At 40.1% G+C, this 20,407-nt stretch overlaps 1 protein-coding gene across 1 annotated transcript; it reads right to left on the reverse strand.

Moving 5' to 3' along the window:
- Positions 1-920: 920 nt before the first annotated feature.
- On the reverse strand, positions 921-19,416 carry LOC145444672 (ornithine decarboxylase-like). Its single transcript, XM_080322690.1, has 9 exons — positions 19,302-19,416; positions 17,626-17,799; positions 15,322-15,494; positions 15,123-15,257; positions 14,660-14,825; positions 14,459-14,597; positions 2,618-2,739; positions 2,431-2,548; positions 921-2,077 (listed from the first exon to the last, which is right to left on the reverse strand). Exons 1-9 carry the CDS (start codon positions 19,362-19,364, stop codon positions 1,956-1,958), a joined length of 1,212 nt encoding a protein of 403 aa, XP_080178816.1. The 5' UTR covers positions 19,365-19,416; the 3' UTR covers positions 921-1,955.
- Between the last annotated feature and the right edge of the window lie 991 nt (positions 19,417-20,407).

A 20,407-nucleotide genomic window follows, 5' to 3' on the forward strand; every position in this document is an offset into this window, starting at 1 on the left:
CATTTTCTTAGCGCTTTGCGTCTTTCATTGCGACTTCATTTTTCGATTTTAATATAGTAGCGCTCTTTTGATGCACCCCATATAGAGATACCAACATGGCATCGTGTGCTCCTCACGGAAGAAATTTTTTTCTGGTACGTTTGGTTGATTCCAATATCTTTCCACTATACCGACAACCCTAATGGGAGATCAAGAAATAACAGCATACAAGTAATGACATGATTAATAACAATTGGCCCACCTGAAGATGCATCCTTATTTATAACTTGCCCTAAATTCTCGAAAACACACTCTCCATCGACTTTACCTGTGAATTTGATCACGTGGGCTGAGAAAGGATAAATATTTGATATTACCATGTGAAACTACTAATATTATTGACGAAATTTATTCGCGGATCCGAAAACATTTTCGTGCTTTGTGCAACAATAACGATCCCCAGAAATTGTTTATAATACGCCAACTCGTGATTTCGGTTCGTACAGGAAGCCGATATGAAAAAGTAGATTAGTCCAGAGCTCACCGGAAATGGACGTGGACAGTTTAACATGTGTATTTGGCGTTCAGTTAGTAGGTTAGTTCATACGCATTTGCCCTGGAATGCTGCCGTAAGCTACATTCGTAACTAGCAAAACGGTTTGCCACCCCTGGTCTATGCTATCGAGATTGGATATGAGGAGTTTCGAGACGCTCAGCGTAGGATTGGCCATGGGCCCCAATATAAATTTTTGGAGAAGTGCAGATTCCTAACATCACGATGGAAGTCAACTTTTGGACGAACATAGACTGTGAATAGTTTCGTACGGAATGTCCTGTCTTTGGCTATGAGATTCGCGTCCGTGATTCGGAATAATTGTTGAAAAATCTCAATCTCAAAAATGGCTACTGCACCTTTGACTCAAATCAATCATCAGGCACAGTTCAGCACAATACAATTATATTATAACATGAACGTTCTGTATGGTTGTCACAACAACTCACAAATATAGCCAAGACTTATGGACTGAAACAAAAGTGCCCGATGATATTAGTAAAATGCGCAATGTCAGTGTTGGCATTTGAAACACTGCCCTAGATTACATATATACTTGCTAAAGTCCGGAAATGCATGCAGCTTGATTACGGTAAGCATCCTGAACAACATAAATTGAAAATTTAGAAGACATAGCAAGCGCTTTATTCCCATGAACTGTTCTATGTAACTATTGATTCCAGGGTGAAAGAGGACATGGCTGACCTTTTCTTTGTTACGGCATTGCCACAAAGTCGAACGCTGATTTAATTTGACTTTGGCAATGACAGTATCAATAGCCTACTGATCACGACTATATCAAAACCCGGATTAGGCTACACCGCTCAAATGTTCTGATATCAGATCAATCTTCCGTAGATTTTAAAATATTTTACATAAAATTATGGCACGTCAAAGGTCCAGTAGCTGCAATATTATAACCCGACAGTTTGACGATGGCATGATGCATCCTTTTGCATGATGTCTATAACTAATTATTTTAACAAATTATGCGCGACACAAAAACAATTTTATTGAAATATTTGGAAATGTGATTTTTTTCGAGTCAAGCGTGAATAATACAATAATAAATTACACTTTCACGATGTTTGTGGAATGCCTGTCTGCAAGCTCCCGTCAAATAAGGCCTAACTGGTAATTATACATTGAATATCGCTATTATTGATTCTGCGGCCCGCGGCGTCATCAAAAACTAGGAAATTGGCCTGGTAGCACATTTGAGTTTGAGACCTCTGATCTAATATCATTGTAACCATCCAAGAGGCTGTCTCAACTCTGAACACACTCTTAAATATAATTCACAACAGGCATACATTCTCCGTCTACTCTACTGAATCATAAAGCGAATTTCGATACATGTGATCCATTTGGGAAATAGAAAATTAATCTATTACGCTTTTGTGTTCCGAATATACAATTGAATTTACAAAGACGTCGGAGTGTCCGATCGAGTCGGTGTGATGTCAGAAGTTGCGATATCATAAAATACCGTTGCCCCAAATCCATTGAACCTTCCTCCACAACTGAACGAGTAGGCTCCCGTATCTGTGACGAAACATAGTTTTTTTTACTACAATAGTAAACCTTATGGTGGACTGTAAATGAGGAATGGGACCAAATATTTAGCATAGAAGAAAATTCATATTGCTTCCAAGGTGAACTACAATTCCTAACTTGCTTTTCGAGGTCTTGCTTAGAGTAGCTAGACCACCATAGTGTTCAGTAACTTCACGAAATCCACCGTGCAGGGTAAGAATAAATTAAAGAATTTACGTTACAATCACTTATGGAGATTGCGAGAATGATATGGCATATTTAGCTGTTGGATCAACACTTTGTTTTTCACCAGCATCACGATCCAAACTATACACAAGAGCAATATATATTGAGTAATATACTTTTCCATATTATTCTATCTCCAACTTCCATCTCCGGTAACAGTCGTGTCATAAGCACGTCGACGTTGGAGCATATCGGGCCATACATGCGAGATTTGATATATTTTCTTCCTGAGTCCTACCAGAATAACATTTCGTCAAATGAAATAGCGCCGGATTACGCATTCATACAAAAACAAAATCGTACCCCGTCGAGTATGGAGATGTCTTGTATATCCGGAATCGGACATCCAACAACTGGCATGAAACTGCTGCAGATTCCCTCATTTGTTGTGTAAATCAAGCTGTAATCCTCATTACGGGAAACATCTAAATGTACCATCGTTCATCCATCATCTACTATCGAGCGACACTACATTAGGATAGAATAGACCGTATCGATCAAAATATCACGAAATCCTATAATCTCAAAAGATCAGTCAAAAAAGTCAGGATGGAAGATGACCTGCTGGTCATGTATAACATTGACAATGCGCAAAAGTCAGGACTTTGCTGCTTAATGCAGCTCAATTCACCATAGATATGGACGCATCGTGGTGATCTTATCACATCAAAATATTCTTGAATAGAAAGAACATCTGAGCATTGCATGTCGTCTACAGCTGTACAATGTATACCAGTGGTTCCCAAACGGTGGGGAATAGACGCATTTGTTCAAAATTATATACAGGACAGTCTACATATTCACGCAGACACATGCGCAATTACCGTTACCAGTTAACTGCTCTGGAATGTATGTGTTAAAAATTATATTGCGTGTTGCTCACAAAACCTCATTTTTAACTCTTGATGGCCAATCATGGCGTCCCAAACGCATCCAGCACGACTAATTTGACGTGAAATACCGCTCTCGCGAAATTTTGAGCGTTACTGGTATCGGGTCACAATACGTTTTATGTTGCAGTTAAAGGGGCACTGCACTCAAAAAATGATGTGGTCTCAAATTGAAGGGCAAAATGAAAAAAAATTTTGGCCGCAGCCGTTTTCTTCAGAACGCCACCGTAATGGAGCTGCAATTTATTGAAATTTCCAGAAACACATCCGGCTGCAGCTGTCGCGGCTCCGGGTCATTGGTTAACCCGTTACATAGCACGATGACTTCATCGTCGCACTTGCTCGACGCGATTAGGCAGTCACGCAGAAGACGAACTTCAGAGAGTTGTCAGACGATGTTATTAAGGAAATATGTCTTACACGCCAAGGTGGTGTAGATACCGCGTTCCACGGACGATGTTCAGTCAGGACATTTTACTCTTAATCGGGCCTAGTGTATTCTATTTCTTGAGGGCAGGAATAGATCATGTCCTATTATGTTATGTATAAAAAACATTACCATCACCAATCAGTGTGCCCTCTAAACATTTCGAAATTCAGAGCGGTCATAATTGGTTTCGCATTCAGGTTGGAGAATCATAAGATGAGGGTTTGAGGGTATCGTAAAATTATGGTTTTGGGATTAGTAAAATTACAATATAATGAATATATATGTTTTAGGGTCAGCTGCGGAGTTGTGGGTTCAGGTTAGTTTTGCGTACCGTTGGATTTTGGTTAGGGATGATGAATTTTCCTACGGTACCCGAACCCTACACCAATTTTGAATGTCATGAGTTTTGTCATGTTCATGGGGAACCCTGACTGGTGGTATTCGTGTTGTGGATAAGAAATTACTGTTATCCCGAAAAACGACTACAGCATAAAGTGCTGTTCAACCTGTGTGACGGTTCGTACTTGTGCGAATGAGAAGAATTTCAACCAAATAGTCAACCAATGTTGAGTCTGAAAGAAAAACTGTATTTTCGGAGTTGAGCTGGAAAGTTGGCCTTTTTTTAGTCAACCGACCATGAAGTCTGAAAAATTTACCATTTTTTCAGGATTCTACTTGATCCACTATTCTCTTTCTGAAAATTTTCAATAAGTGTCCTCCTTTCCCGAATCCAAAATATGATAACCCTATATACCTTGTAAATAATAGTGGGCGATGTCACAGTTGATTTGAATGCAAAGTATTGGAATTTCGGCACACATTCATATAGCGATGACATAACACGTCGATTTAGTGGAAAAGTGATATTGTTTCGAGTGAATATTGTTCAGTAGGGTTGTTCAGATTTGGACATTTTTTGGAAACTGGGTAAGTCCATGTCAAATCAACCGTTCCTGTCACCACTGGGTCCTCAGATTGCAATGAAAATGGAGGGGTAAATCTGGTACTCAGTTCTGACTGCAGCAAACTTAATTTTGTCAAAATTGGTCAACCCATCACAAAGTTATCGCATTTTAAAAAATGGCCATTTTGTCCTCACCCAACCGTGAAGTTCAATCAGTTTTACATTACCTGTTACAGTAACGTTTATAAACCAGCATAGTCAAGTACTTCAGAGTGAATTATGGTGTCTGATGATGGAATAGAAGAAACTCTTGCTATTGAAGGGAAAATTGTCACTTAATCAAATGGGGTCAAGGGTTAAAACCCACCTCATAAACTGACATTTTTCAAAATCGTTCATGCGTAACATGAACTTCAATTATGTCTAGCGTAATTCTGTCTACATGAAAATTGGAAAGTAACATGTCATATGAAAGCTTGTTTGGAGAGGAACATGGCTGACATGTTTTGCTAACTAATATTTGACGGATAGTACCTCTAAATTAACTTTACATAAATACTTCTGAATCCATGGGGTAATTCAATTTTAAAATAATCAAAAGAGGGATTGGGTATCTCTTAAGTTTCAGATTTTTCTGAAATTTGGCTCAAAACACCATGAAGTACATCTAAGTAAATATCAATTTATTTTAAATGAATTACATAAGTAGTTTTCAAGTTATTGCATGATAGAAAACAAGCTTTTTATGCTCATCCAACCGCGAAAATCAAGTAATTTTTTAGGCTGATTTGAAATTTTCTGTAAATAAGCTATTTTGACAATTATAGAGTAGTTCAATTTGTTATGTAGTATAAATTGATCTATTCTATCATACAGGACAAAAATTACTGATTTTTGGTTGACATCCCAAAATATAACTCATTAACCCCAGAAACCACTGAAGCGTAACAAGAATATTTCAGGGGTCTCTCTCACATTTCTGTCTGCTTCAAAAATTTTGTAAACGGTGTCATATGAAAGCTGTTGGAACTAAGAATTTCTAGAAAATGAGTAACATGCTGGAGTTTGTCTCAAGGTAACACAGCAACCAGAATATCGAACATCTTATTTTAGGAAAATCACTATATTTTCATGACCTGAAATATACCCTGTTTTCAAAACTTTGTAAGTAAATATTACATAAAAAATTGTTTTCTAAGGAATCTGTGTTACAACAGCTTTCATTTGCCACCCTTCATAACTTTTTTCAATTAGACAGAAATTGAAGGGAGACTCCTGAAATATTGTCATGCTTGAGTGATTTCCAGAGGCACCGTCTTTCAACTTGAGCTAAATTCTGGGCCGTGCACCAAAAATCATTAATTTCAAACTTGAATGATAGAATAGATCAATTGATACAACATAACAAAGTGAACAACATTCTAAGGTCAAAGTAGCCCATTTACAGACAATTCCAAATATACTTGAAAACAGCCCTACAATTTCACGGTTGAATGGGCATGAAAAGCATGTTTTTCATCATGCAATAACTTTAAAATTACTCAAGTAATTCATTTCAAATAAATCGCGATTTAGTGAGCCATACTTCATGATGTTTTGAGCCAAATTTCAAGCACTATGTGGTGACGAAATAATTTTTTTGGGTTGATCAGACATGGAATTACCCAACTTGTTTTGCAAAGTTCAAAATGATGGTTTAGTACAGGGGTTCTCAACCTGCGGGGCGCGCCCCCCTTGATGGGCGTGAAACATCTAAAGGGGGCGCGAAGAAGCGGTCACCTGAAAAAATATTTCGCGCTTCGCGCGATTTACCTCTATTGCACGCATGTTTCTCTCTATATAGACCAAATTTTATATTTTTTATTCTCTCATAAACATCCATAACCTTCCATACCACCAAACAATCTGTTGAGGTTGCTAGCATCCCAGTGGGATTTTGTGATATGACGATAAGGGGGGCGCGAAATTTTTCACCATCAAAACGGGGAGCGTGTCTAAAAAAAGGTTGAGAACCACTTGTTTAGTACATAAAAACACTTTTACAAGCGATTTTGGTCATCTTCATCGCGATCTTCCTTGCCCGCAAAGCCCCTCGGGTCAATTCTCCTTACTACTGATCATTCACCATGGTGTTTACGTCATATCTTTAGTAGTAGTGTTGACCGTGTCACTGGTTTGGAGCTTTTGTGAAGTTATCAGTTCAAGACGGCTATGTAGGGACGGGAAATATATCTGTTTTCATACTGTACTGAAATGCAGTCCTATAAATGCCAGATGTATCTTCGTTTTACCATGTACAACCAATCTATCGCGTTCATGGGAAACATGTATTGGTTGCACGTTTGTTATGAATTGTATACCGAAGAAGCACAACTGTGTTTTGAGTCGAGAACCGATGCGCGGATATTTTCAGCTTGTGTTAAGCTAGTAAATGTTACTGAAAGGTATGTAATTATGTTGTGTCAGTAATCTTTGCCTCAATTTTAGTGTTACTGTAAGATACCGAGTTATCTAATTTGATGGTAGACTAGAATTTGGTTGAAGAAGAATGTCTGAAACGTTGGAAAAGATTGTGCTGGACCCACCAATAACAATATCCAAGTCTGGTCATTATTTGGTCGGATATTCATCTGAGTGTATTATTCTCTCCAAGTTACCTACTCTACGCCAGGTTCTGCAGTATTTGCTGTATCTGAAAGAGGAATGTCCTAAAACTACGAAAACTCAGGATTGTCTTCTTCAAACCGCCGAGGAGGTAGTCAAATATGGAATATGGCAAGAATACCTATCAAGCAAATGCATCACATGTCAGGTGGATGGGGACCAGAGTTGGATCAATTACATTATTTCAGTTCAATTACAATTACAATTACAATTACTTTCATGCATGTTTCAATTACATTACAATTACAATTACTCCATGGTAAAAATATCAAATTACAATTACAATTACTCCTTGCATGCCTCAATTACATTACAATTACAATTACAATTGTTGTTACAACTGTTGAACATGTAATTGAATAATGATAAATTCAACCGTGCTCCTTGACAACCGTAGCGTCGTAATTAACAATAATTCAAGTATTCATGTTTCATTCATGATACGCAAATACCCGGTAATTAATAAAAGAAAAACGTTTTCGAACTATTCCAGTATGCAGTATGTCGTTGAAAAAAGTATTATAATCATGCACGGGTTGGATTTGCGTATATAGTATATAATTAAAGAAATAATATTATTTTTATCGAGGGACGTAGGAATTAGGATGAGGGGTGAAAACAAAACCGTGCTTTGTCAGATAAGACGTTATATAATATCCAGTGGTCTGGTTAGTTAGACAGACGAGGTAACGATGCATCATCGTGATCTGAAATCGTATTGTAGATTGCCAACCCACGGATAGATGCGCAAGATGTGAGTAACGGATGAATGCACCGACAAACGTACTGCAGAGCCGGCTAAAAGCAGCAAACTTTATAGTCCTAGAGCTGGCGATTCAGACGTCCAAATTTGATGCATCTGGTCTTTATCGTAAGCTATTGATGCACTAATTCCGAAAATACAAATTAAAATCTCGTCAGGGCAATGTAACTGCTCCAAAATCGCCGTTTAAGGCCGACTGTTCTGAAAAGTGTGAGCGCCGCAGCAGCATGACCACAACAATGACCAATTACTCCCAGCGATTGTTCAGAACAATGCCGATTCCCTGACTTTCACGACTATTTTGGGATGGTACCATTGCCTGGAAATGTACTTTTATTGCGGAATCAGTGCGAGACTAGCTTTCGATTAGGACCATACATATCAAATTTCGACGCTTGGATCGTTAGCTATGGGACTATCAATTCTGCTGCTTTTAGCCGGCTCAGCAGTTCGCTTCTCGGCGTATTCAATCGTGAGTCACGTGTTGCGAATCCATCAGTTGGTTAGTAATCTAATAATTGTATACAATGACAGCCGAGGCCAGCAAAGCGGTAAAAAAAATTATTTTATGTTGTGCTTGTCAGGTCTCAATAGCAATTTAATGTAATTGAAATTGTAATTGAGCAAAATTTTTGTCAAATTACAATTACAATTACACAAAATAAAAATGTTTCAATTACAATTACATTACAATTACATTGAAATATGTAATTAATTACATTCAATTACATTACAAATTACAATTGATCCAACTCTGATGGGGACTATTGAATATTCTCAGAATATGTTCAGGTGGGCTGATCAGATGCAATATACTCGTCAAGTTGCGTTACTCAACTGGAGCGCATGAACTTGTTTCTAAGCTTATTCTATGTTCCTGCTTGACTGGACTGCAGCATTGGGGTGACGCGCCGGGAAACTACTTGCGGTTCATTCAGGAGATAGGCGGTTACTGTACTACGGATAAAGATGTTGCTGAATCTGCTCTTAATGAGTCGGAGAAGCATCCATGGTACATTGTGGACGAAACTGTGCTTTATGCCCTATCCTCAGAAAAATAAAGTTACGATACCAGAAAAAGCATTGCAAGCCGCCAACTGAAAGTTGAAAAACCGCAATCTTATCGACACAGGCCACCCATTCTCTCATCAGAAAGGACTTTGGCTGATTTAGTGGGCCCTCAGTCATGGCATTTGTTCAACTAATTTGAGTGTTCTGGAGAATGGTTGAATCAGCCTGTGGAACAATGACCTCAGTATGAATCATACAATGAAATGAGCCATTTTGTAAGTAAGGTCAAAGTCTTCAATGACGCTGCTGAACGAGGAGTTTAACTCACGCCGACTTTGCTTCGATCATCACAGACGATAAACTCCAAGAGGAAAGTCTGTTGCAAGTTGTTGAGCAACACCGTCAGAAGTATCACAACTTCAATAAATCCATACTGAAATCCTTATAAGCCCGCCTGAGACTAGAGCCTGTCGTTATCCACTTTTTGTTTTTATGCTTACCTAATTTTCAACATGTTCTTCAATGATATTAACTTCCGTTTCATCTTTCACAATTGTCTCAAGTCACGTAAATGGTCGGCGTACTATGTGCGGATTTGTGTTTTGGCTTATCCTGCTTTTCAAGTCTGATAATGCAAATTTCCGTACAATAAATTCATCAAGTTTCATAAACATAGTCTGTGCCAGGTATTTGCTTTTTATGTGAACTCATTCGTAAGAACATACCATATTGGGTGACGACAATGACTAATATGTATTGAGATTATTGTTTCTGTAGGAAGACCATGGACATTTTTTGACAGAATGACATTGGTAGTTGAGGATCAGGTCCCTCATTTTGGCGCCATGACTTAATTGTCATGATCTTTTAAGAAGAAGCCAAGTGTCGTGAGCTTGTAGCTAGGTATTCTGGCCGTATTCGCTATGACAATGTCTTGAACAGGACAGCCCTGAGTTTTTGTGGTCGGGGGAGGGGGGCGGGATCTTTCTGTCATACGTATCGAATACTGCAAAACCTGATATAGAGTAGGTGGATTGGAGCTGCTATAAAGGTGACATTACATTCATATACCATATGTCTTTCATTAACATTTACGAAGTAAAAACCAGATGAAAATGACGGTATTCGTTCGTACATACGACCCGGCTACCTGTACCAAATACCTGAAGGTGGGATACCTTTGGCATGTATAGGACTGAGGTATGTTCAATCGTCAAATAGATATTTCAACCTCCTATTTCCCACCTCTGTTCAGCCGTTTTTTACCGCAAACTTCACAAAAGCTACAAACCGGCGGGGCTGAATCTTCAGTAGTAAGGAGGATTGGCCCATGGATCTATGGGGGCTTTGCGGGCAAGGAAGATCGTTTTAACGAAATATATTGGTATAATGCCATTTTAATAATAGTCAATAAGGAGTTGGTAAACCCGATAAGACCTTCGTTAGTCGTATATTTTGTCGTGTGAACGTAGATAACAAAGTATAAATCGTACGATGTTTGGCACACGTAATCTCTCGTGGCTATTCGAGATATACGTGTGTAATACCACGTAGAGACATTGATGCATTTCATTGGTGATTATTAGCTGGTTCGGAAGTCGATATACACTCATGATTAGTAGCTGGTTCGGAGGTCGATATACATTCATGGTTATTTCGATGATTCGGAAGTCGATAGACATTCATAAGTATTTCGCTGGTTGGGTGGAAATATCGCATTTTGGGCCGTACGTGATTGGCAATAAAGTTACAAGTCGTGGAGACAGAAACAAAATATATTCGTCAGTGTGATCCATCGAATACGTGTGCAATAGACAGGCTTCGTGGTGCGTCAGCCAACAAGGCCGTACGGCGTGGTTACGCCGGTCCGTCGAACGAAAGAAGAAACACGCAGCGAATTGTAAACGCAACCTTTCTGGAGTCAGATAAAACACAATTATACAACTACAAACATTCGCTCTGCGTTAAAATCGTGATGAAAATCACCAAAATCGCTTATAGAAGTGTTTTATGTACTAAACTATCATTTGGAACTACGCAAAACAAGTTTCCAAAAAATGCCCAAATCTGAACAACCCTATTGTTCGTGGGTTCGCCCTTTGAGCTTCGAAAGAAATCACTGCACGATACCCCCAGAAAAGGCAATGAACACCTTGAGAACAGCGGAAGTGCGATATCTGTGATTTTTCTACTGCAGTGATTTTAGTATTTGATTATTCAACAATACGATACGCTGAATGTGAAATAATGAAGCTCTGTACCTACAGGAAGCTCCACAAATACAAAAGTGATAAGCTTTTCTTTTTGTGTAATAAATTCCAGCTGACTGGTGCGAATTAAATTGTTTTTCAAAAAAAGTGTGAATGGAGCTCACAAAGGTTGAAAAGCACTGGTCTACGGTATTGTCTTGCTCTACCCAGAGTCTCCATAACAGTATTGAGAATATACATTGACATGAGTGCAAGCTGCAATGACATCGAGAAGTTGTGCCGTTACATCTTGTGAAGTCAAAGGGAATGGCGCATCGCATGCTCTTCATAAAATTTCACAACTATCTTAAGCTCGTCCTCTGCGTGACTGCCTAATCGCGTCGAGCAAGTGCGACCATGAAGTCATCGTGCCAAGTAACGGGTTAAGAAATGACCCGGAGCCGCGACAGCTGCAGCCGGATGTGTTTCTGGAAATTTCAATAAATTGCAGCTCCATTACGGTGGCGTTCTGAAGAAAACGGCTGCGGTCAAAATTTTTTTTTCATTTTGCCCTTCAATTTGAGACCACATCATTTTTTGAGTGCAGTGCCCCTTTAAAGGCGATTGTCTTGCGTAGCCTACTGGTGTGGTTGTGTGTCTTGTGTAGTCAAACCAGCAGATAGCTGCTCTGTGATAACAAAATTTCACGGTAGTAGGGAGCAGGGACCGTAACTGCCGCACTCCAACCCCCAATTGGGGGATGGGCGAGCTCGAAGAGGCCAAAAATTATTTCGTGAATCAACATAAATTTAAGTATTTTTTTGAAAATTTATGCCATTTTATCACAAATTTTTCGCGCTGGGTGCGCGATTTAATATCGCCGAATATCTGATTATTCGGTACCCTTCCCCCACGAAAATACGTAGAATTTATAGAACTGGAGACTTCGGCGTCGGCCATTACTGCGCCACAACACACCAAGGCCATGTAACATGCAACTCTGAGAAGTGTGTCAGAACGATCAGCAGCGAGAAGACCTTGCTGGCCGAGAAGGAATGACCTTGTGGTAACCGAAAACCTCGATCTATATAGGCCTACAACATACATATGTGTTTAATTGTCCATATGCGGCTAAATGGCTGGCGCCGAATGTTCCTGTCCTGGCGATCTGAACCCCACAGGGCAAATGCCATTCCACAGGAAAAAATTATTTGCCAGTAAAGCAATACCAATTTGAAATCGTGTGTGCTTTTTAGTTTGGGCGATTTCCATATCTTTTGACATAGCAGAAGAGGTCACGAAATAGTATAATGTAATGAAGTCAATATACCAACGGGTCCGCCGGAAAATGTTTAATTTTTATTTAGGGGTCCTACCTTTTCCAGCACACCTCACTCAGCTCTACCGGTAAATCTGATTAGGTGAGCAGAGAGGGGATAAAAAATTGATAACAAAATATATGCAATTCTCGATCATATTTACCGATTCAAACACGAACTATATAAGTTTTTCGCGCTTCGCACGTTTAGTCTAAATAAGGCGACGCACTAAACACATACCCAATGTAGCTGATAAGTAGTGGGAAAAAAGCGTACAGGCTCAGCGGGGATGAGGGGGTTCTGGGTGCTAAGCCCCCCAAAAGTTAGGTTTATCACCCCTGTGGGGGCCCAAGATCAACGTTTTTTGGCGGGGCTGACGAAGTGCTGTTACGGTCCTTGTGGGGAATGAAGGCTCGGAATAAATCTGAAGTGGGGAATGAAGACAAGAAGGTTGGGAACCACTGATGTATACCGTACATCCATAAAAATTTACAAACTGTTGTAATCTTAGATTAGGGTTGCCATACGTCCGGAATTTCCCGGACATGTCCGGAATTTCACTGAAAAATCTGCGTCCGGGAGGAATTTCTAAAATATGCCTAAATGTCCGGAATTTTGAAGGCTTGAAGCAGGATTAAAAGTTTTTCGTAAATCAACATAAACAATATTATATTCAAGCAGATTTATGCTATTCAAAATTGTTCTTCGCGCCGCGCGCGAGTTAATGCAACGTATAATGATATTAGTATGGGCTCCAGGACCCACCCTCGCCAGAAAATGCAATCAAAATAAATATAAATAGCCATCATTTACTGAAATAAGTCTGATTGTAATCGCAATTATATGCTGACGGTATATTCCTAGAGTTGGTTGAGGCCGATTGGATGCGTCAATCACAGAGAGTGGTTCCAAATCTTGGGGTCGTCCGCCTTTATCTGGAGATCGCGATGATGTTGAACGTAATCAGCTTCCTAGGCCGTGAGTAAGTTTGGGCAAGCTGAATTTTTTTTAGTAATCAGTTTATCAAGTTTTGAGCTTTGCCACGAAACATTTTCAAGTGGGAAATGAGGTCGCGAGCATAAAAGGCTGGAAATCACCGGATGTGCAACCTGCTGGTGCAATTTATAGTAGTCTAATATATGGAAGAATCAATATTATTGAAAGAATTCATACATAAAATTTAGCAGCCAAATGCATATCGTAAGTGCCCAACAAGTTACATCGACTACGCTGTGGTGGCCCAAGATCAGTGCTTTTTGGGCGGAAGGGGGGGGGGGGGGTAATGTTGTTTCGGACCTGATTAAAACACATAAACAGATAGCCGCACCGACCAAACTGTATAGCAGGGCTGTTAAACACAATCCTGACAGGCCAGACACGGCCCGCCAGATGATTTCACCCGGCCCATTGAGGAATCTATTGCAAACCCTAGCAAGTATCAATCACCAGAGCTCAAATTTCAGATGGGCCAATTCATGACCTATGTTCCACTTCATTCCTGTAGTGTAGAGTGTATACAGTCGATGGGCAATGCTTTGCTAGTGTGACGTCTTATTGACGTCAATGTGTTATATCTCATTTTGAAATCCGCTAGTGGGCGCTAAAGAGTGTCCGGAATTTGCTTCACGAAAATATGGCAACCCTATCTTAGATGTTTTTTTCAGTCACTGGCAGAGCTGGTCGTTTCCCCAAATTTCGTAATCCAAATCTATCCAGCTCCGGCTGGCAATTTGAATGTCAGAAATCGAAAAATACAGTCAATATCATACCATTTTTTTTCGCAGTGCTTTATGATTTTTCTAGTGTGCCGCAAGCCAAAACTGTTTATAAGCTGCTGCACTAAAAGCACACTCACTTCAGTAAGTATAGTGTAATTATACAAATTCCACTGGAGTATAATCCCAAAAAGTATAGTTCGTTGCTGACAACCTCTGCTTAACAAACAAATGAATTATGTTTTGATCACCTACTCACTTCTTTTAGCAATTATAGTTGAGACCAGCGAAAATGTTCCGGTTGCAAAGTATCTTCCAGGCTCTGATATTACTCGAAGATTAGGGTATTCAGAAGTTGGAAACAATCCTTTCAAACTTTCGTTGATAACGGAAGCAAACTAAACACAAATCGTTCAGCGAAGATAAGCCTTAGTTACTCACTCGCTGACAGATCTCTTACCTTCTCCACACTCGGTGATTTATTACGGGTTCCGTGAAATCCACCACCAATATCTAGCGTTTCGAGCCTCAATCCAATGGTGGCGGCGTAGTCGAAAAGTCTTCTGGCATCACTCAGCGCTGTGGTGAACGCAGCAGGATTTTCGCATCCACTACCAACGTGAAAGCTGAAATTGGTGATAACTGCGGTTGAATTCGAACGACTGCGACTTCCTTAAAATAACAACTGCAGGAACACAGACGGAATCGTTCTTTTCTGCTTACTGGGGTAATTTTCATACCATCTACTTCATACTTCTATATAAGTAGTCATCGCATCTCCTGACAATTCCTTCTTTTAAAATTGAGTATAAATTTGGTGAATCACTATTATTTGTCCTTGAGTATCGTCAATGACTACTTGAACATCTCTGTGTATCTCGTGTCTGTAATTGGCGAATACTCGAAGCCGGAAGATTGATTACCTCACTCCCATGACGTTCATTGCCAAATCGCTTGCTAAATCGAGCAGCCCGAAACTATCGTCAATGGTGGCTCCAAACCTCTCACTCAGGTCGGAATACGATTCTTTGGAGTCGGTTTTGATTCGTAGTAGAAGCCTGTACACAGAGCGTGATTTTGTAATAGTATTTGCATGTCGTTATTGTCACGACTCATCCATACTCGGATTCCGGAAAGAATTCTTTCATTTTTTCCAATTCCTCGCGCGAGTCGAAAGTGGCTAGTTTTACACCCAACTCTTTGGCGTGCAGAAGATGTGAAATTTGCTTCGAAGTATTCGAATATACGATTCGATCGGGACTTAATCCCATATCCAACACTATGTCCATTTCGTCCTGCACGTAAAGTAAGAGGTATCAAAGCGTGTGACATTAAATATGCGATTTAAGGAGGAATAAATGCGAGCCTATGACGTCAAGTGCCAATGTGGGGGTGTGAAAATCTCATATAGAGTGAACAGCATAGAGACAAACAACCTTACGTCTAGATATAGGTATTGGCATACATTTCTTTCTGAGCTGAAGTTAGTATCCTCACCATATTGGCATGACCAGTAAACATTAGTGTAAAAGCACAACCGTGGGTGCAGGCTATGAATAGAAAAATATTTCAAATATTTCGTTTCAGAATCTAGGAACTAACGCACGTCTGCAAAGCCGAACTTCTGATGTCAGACAGGGGAAAGGTATTCACGATGCATCCTATCTCCCACAAATTCCCAGTATAGTTTTATTTCATTTCTGTTCATGCCTATATTCTTCCGTAACAGGGACTAAAGCATGTCATAAATATCGAAGAGTGTAATATCTGTCGTTACGCAATGAATCCTCTCACATAACTGTGAGGGCATGATTTGACTTGGGACTTGACTATACGCCTAAATTTGATATTTGTACTGGTCCGTGGACATATGAGCATGCGACATTACAGCATGCGAGACTTCGGCATGCGACAATTTCGCATGCGACACATGAGCATGTGGGTTAAATTACGGGTTAAGGGTGAGTTAGGGTTAGGCTTTAGGTTAGGTTAGGTTAGGCTATGCTTCGGGTAAGGGTAAGTTTTTGGGTTATACAGTGACATGCTGAAGTGACGCATGCTGATGTGTTCCATGCTGAACTGTCGTTTTCCATTGTGTCGCATGCTCATATGTCGGGCAACCATTTGTACTGTACAGTAGGGATGGTGTGAACCTCTGAAAGGTTCGGGTTCGTGTGAACGCGAACCTTTTTGAAAGGTTATGTGTGAACGCGAACGTGAACCTCGTGACGTCATATTGCTAATTCCAACCCTACATTTCAGTGAAGTGATAGCCTTGCAATACCTAGCGACGATTCGGGCCACATTATACCACAATGCTGAAATACCTATTGATGTTTTAAAGGTTTACAGATGTATCAACTGGGGCAATCAATTGATATAAACATCCCAGAAAATCAATATCTTGCGTCCCTTTGCCACAATTTCGATGAGAACTTGCATGGGAATATAAGCTTGCGCCTTGACGGTCAAGGGCAGTTCGGACAATGTATTCGGAGTCCCGGGTATAGCTGAGTTGATATTGAGCAGAGTGTAAAACGGGTTTCCCTACTTGCTACCGATATTACCCCTTTAACAAGTTATACAGCAGTAGCCAACACCCCAATCCATGGAGTTGGTTTTTATGATACAATAAACATATGAAATCGAGATTGACCCCGTACGCCTGCTAGATTTTTTTACATCAGACAACGATATCAATTTCATTGATTGGTTGGATAAGAGTCATTCGCTGACTACCTACATGTAGTGTTTCGCTCTGTATGTTGTGTGATTGCGGGTGAAGCTCACAGCAAAGATGAGTCACCAAATATTCGCAAACGGAAAGCTCGATATTTCGAGGAAACAATTGTAACAAAGCAAGTAAAATGTTTGAGATTGTCAAGGTACATGCTCGTTTAGTGTTGATTTTTATGCTGCCAGCGCCATGCATATACCGGGCCCGCAGTTGAAATGCAATAAATTTCAATCAAAGATGCCATAATTAAGTGAAAATTGTAATATATGAAAAAGGTTCACAGTGCAGAACCTATCAAGGTTCGTTTGTGAACGTGAACCTCTAAATATCTGAGGTTCACACACAGAACGCGAACGTGAACCTCACGTTCACACCATCCCTACTGTACAGTGATCATTATTTGCATATGTGAACTTTTTGTGCACTCTCACCTTCCGTACACCAAATAATTATGGCATCATATGCAGTTATAGGTAGCCTAGTTTGGCGTGGTTATGACCTGATGCAGCCACCTGTTTCATCAGCAAGTAGATATGAAACAAGCGCGCTCTCCTGCAGAAAACGCTACAGTTCTGATAATCGCGACACAAAAACCGCCCAGTCGTAAATAGGCCATGGCGTAATATTTATTTCACGCGCCAAAATTGGATCCAAATATACACTTGTACAGCCAAACCTTGATATGTTACCTGACTCGCGCAGTCCACACCTGCACCACAGTCGGTGAGTAATTTAATAAGAGGCCTATGAGGTGCACTCTTTATGGCGAAAAACGGAGTCACCCTGGGCATCAGGTCGTTCCACATATCCAGTTTTTTCTTGGCATCGCCAAGATCGCATATCCAAAAGGAGTCGTCGATATTCTGGGAACAGGTCGAATTGAAATACATGAAAGATTCACCAGAAGAACAGTTTATTTGAAAGCAATGGCGACCGTGCCGTGCGGCCGCTACACCAATTTAATATTTAGATATCACTGCGGCGTTGTTTTGGGTGGATCATTATCATTCTATTGCTGTGCAAAATCAATTTTTTTAAGCTACAAATTATCACATTACTTCAAAAGCTTTGTATGCTCTAGCCTACAGCAGTGGTTCATACATTTTTGAAACCGCTACCAAAAAAATCTGAGTTCTAAGGACAACTCGCGCACCAAGCCTCGAAGAACAAAAATATTACATTTTAAATATTAGTATTGTTATATTTTACGGGTGTGTATGACCGAGAACGCGCAGACAACAGTTGTACGTGACGCAGCTCTATTAAACATGTCGGACTCACGCGACTTCGAAATGGGGTGCATTCCTGTCCTCTGGGGGTCGCATCTGTACTGCATTTATACTATATTGTCCACTCAGACCAATCACTATCGAAGATTTTGGCCATGCAGCGACAGTCACTGTTGGCTGAAGTTTTATCGCCGCCGGTCTTTTTGGCACCGCACTTTGCCCAGTCATGTGTTGGTCAAAACTTCATGTCTTCACGTGTCCCGGCGCGGAAGGGGTTGGCCTCGAAATATGTATGTATCATACTCCTACACCCGCTCGTTGCACACCCGTACAGTAACGCATTCCAACGGTCTCCGATGGCGTTTTCAATAGAACCAATGCCGGACAAATCTTATCATGAATTCAAACCAATTTGTGTCGGCACATTTTCATGATCAAGCCATATTGTTGTAACACCTTTTCTACGTGTCCCGCTTTTTGGCTATAGCACCCAGCACAGTGACCTCGGCAATGTACAAACTCTCTTCAGGAATTCTGTTGTTCAACAGAAATTACATAGCCTACACATTAAAAAATCGCTCTGTTGCAGCCCAAAATCATACTCTTTGTGACCTATGTCTGGATCACGACCCATACTTCAAGAGCCCCTGCCGTGCAGTATACACCTGATGTCTCCACTTTCTGTTGCACTCGCTCATCCTTCAGTATATATACCTATGATCAAATAGATCCCATATACGACAAGGGCCTGCAACCTATGGATCGTTTGAGGATATTATATGGCTCTCTGATAAATTTTCAATTTGGCAGTTAATTGGCATCTTATTTATCAATCTGGCTATTACTGAGATGTGAGTATTCATAACGGCATACCATAATTGCCATACAACTGGAGTTAATCGGAGAGTCGTCCCCTATAAAATCAGCGTGAAAATTTGAAAATATGAGACCCCCGAGAATAAAATAGGTCTACACCCTATTAAGAACAATCGGTCATACATCGAACGCGACTGCATTGCAAGTACTTAATTATCATTATTGTAACTCATCAACAATGGTGGTCATTGCCTGAAAAGTTACAACGATAAGTGAAGTCCATATTAAATAGTGTTGCATAGTAAAATTCTATTACTCACCCTACGCCCATTTTTGGCAGATGAAAAATATTCGACTGCTTGCTCCACTGTTGGAAATTGCATTTCTTATATATAGGTTATCCTGTTTAAATATAATTAACATTGAATATATCAATATGGTTTCGAATATACTTTTGCACTCAAAATATCGTATCGATGAAAATTAGGAACACCAAAATACACAAACTGCTTTTCTAGCGCTCGCCATAATATTCCGAAGAATGATTGCCCGGGACTCAAGACAGTGGTGATATTCAATTCATTTTTCATTCGAACTGGCAAAACCAACACAACCTAAATTCTTTAGCCGGTTCTGTTACAAAAAGTAATTAAAAATAACCAGAAACGCTTAACGCTTCGCTGATCTCACAAAATTTCGTGGCGGGGCTCTATCGAACAGCAGAAAATCGCTGATTTAAAAACGACTACCTAAGTGCTGATAGCTTATCTAGATGCTCTAATTCATCGCTACTTGATAATCGTAAGTGGTGTCTTACAGAAGCGTAGAACGAAGTGTGACGTGCTATACAAGCAGATCAGTAATGAAAATTTGGCATATCGATATTATGTAAAATAATCGTTATCATTGTAGTGTGGGTCAGTAGTTTTCAACCACAGGCTCGCCAAATATATTAACATTTCATACACCAATTGCAAAGTGTGTTGAAAGCTTTTTCATTTGATTAAATTTTGAACTACTTGGAACTTCGCCAGTTTCGCAGTTGGCAGCAGTGTGATCTGATTTAAGGCTTGGTTAAATGTATTCGAGTCGTCTCCTGTGACGACATGCGAGCTACAGCTCCGAGGTGACTCGCGCAGTGTACGTGATAATTCGCTAATCCAAAGGTTGTTTGTGGTATTCATAGTGTTGTTCGACTACAATGGTCACTTACACCAGGCCGATATTCCGTAATTTTGATTCCGTAACTGCCGACTTGTAGCACGCCTCACTTCTAGGCTTTTGTAAGACACCGCCTACGCGGACGAGATGGGAAGGAGGAGCCTAGATGAACCTCAAACACTTAGGTAGGAAGTTTTGAGTCGACCTCGGTCGGAATCGAACTCATCAACCCATTGGTGTTGTAGCAGCGGATTATACCACTACG

The sequence above is a fragment of the Botryllus schlosseri genome, chromosome 8, assembly GCF_051294905.1.
Source record: "Botryllus schlosseri isolate E-star chromosome 8, Bs_hap1, whole genome shotgun sequence".
Classification (NCBI taxonomy): Eukaryota; Metazoa; Chordata; class Ascidiacea; order Stolidobranchia; family Styelidae; genus Botryllus; species Botryllus schlosseri.

Excerpts from the sequence above, each read along its gene's own strand:
- LOC145444672 (XM_080322690.1), bottom strand. The coding sequence starts at position 19,364 with ATGCAATTTCCAACAGTGGAGCAAGCAGTCGAATATTTTTCATCTGCC. Across the intron at positions 17,800-19,301 it reads CTGCCAAAAATGGGCGTAGG|AATATCGACGACTCCTTTTG; the intron begins GTGAGTAATAGA and ends ACCTGTTCCCAG. Across the intron at positions 15,495-17,625 it reads GTGTGGACTGCGCGAGTCAG|GACGAAATGGACATAGTGTT; the intron begins GTAACATATCAA and ends CTTTACGTGCAG.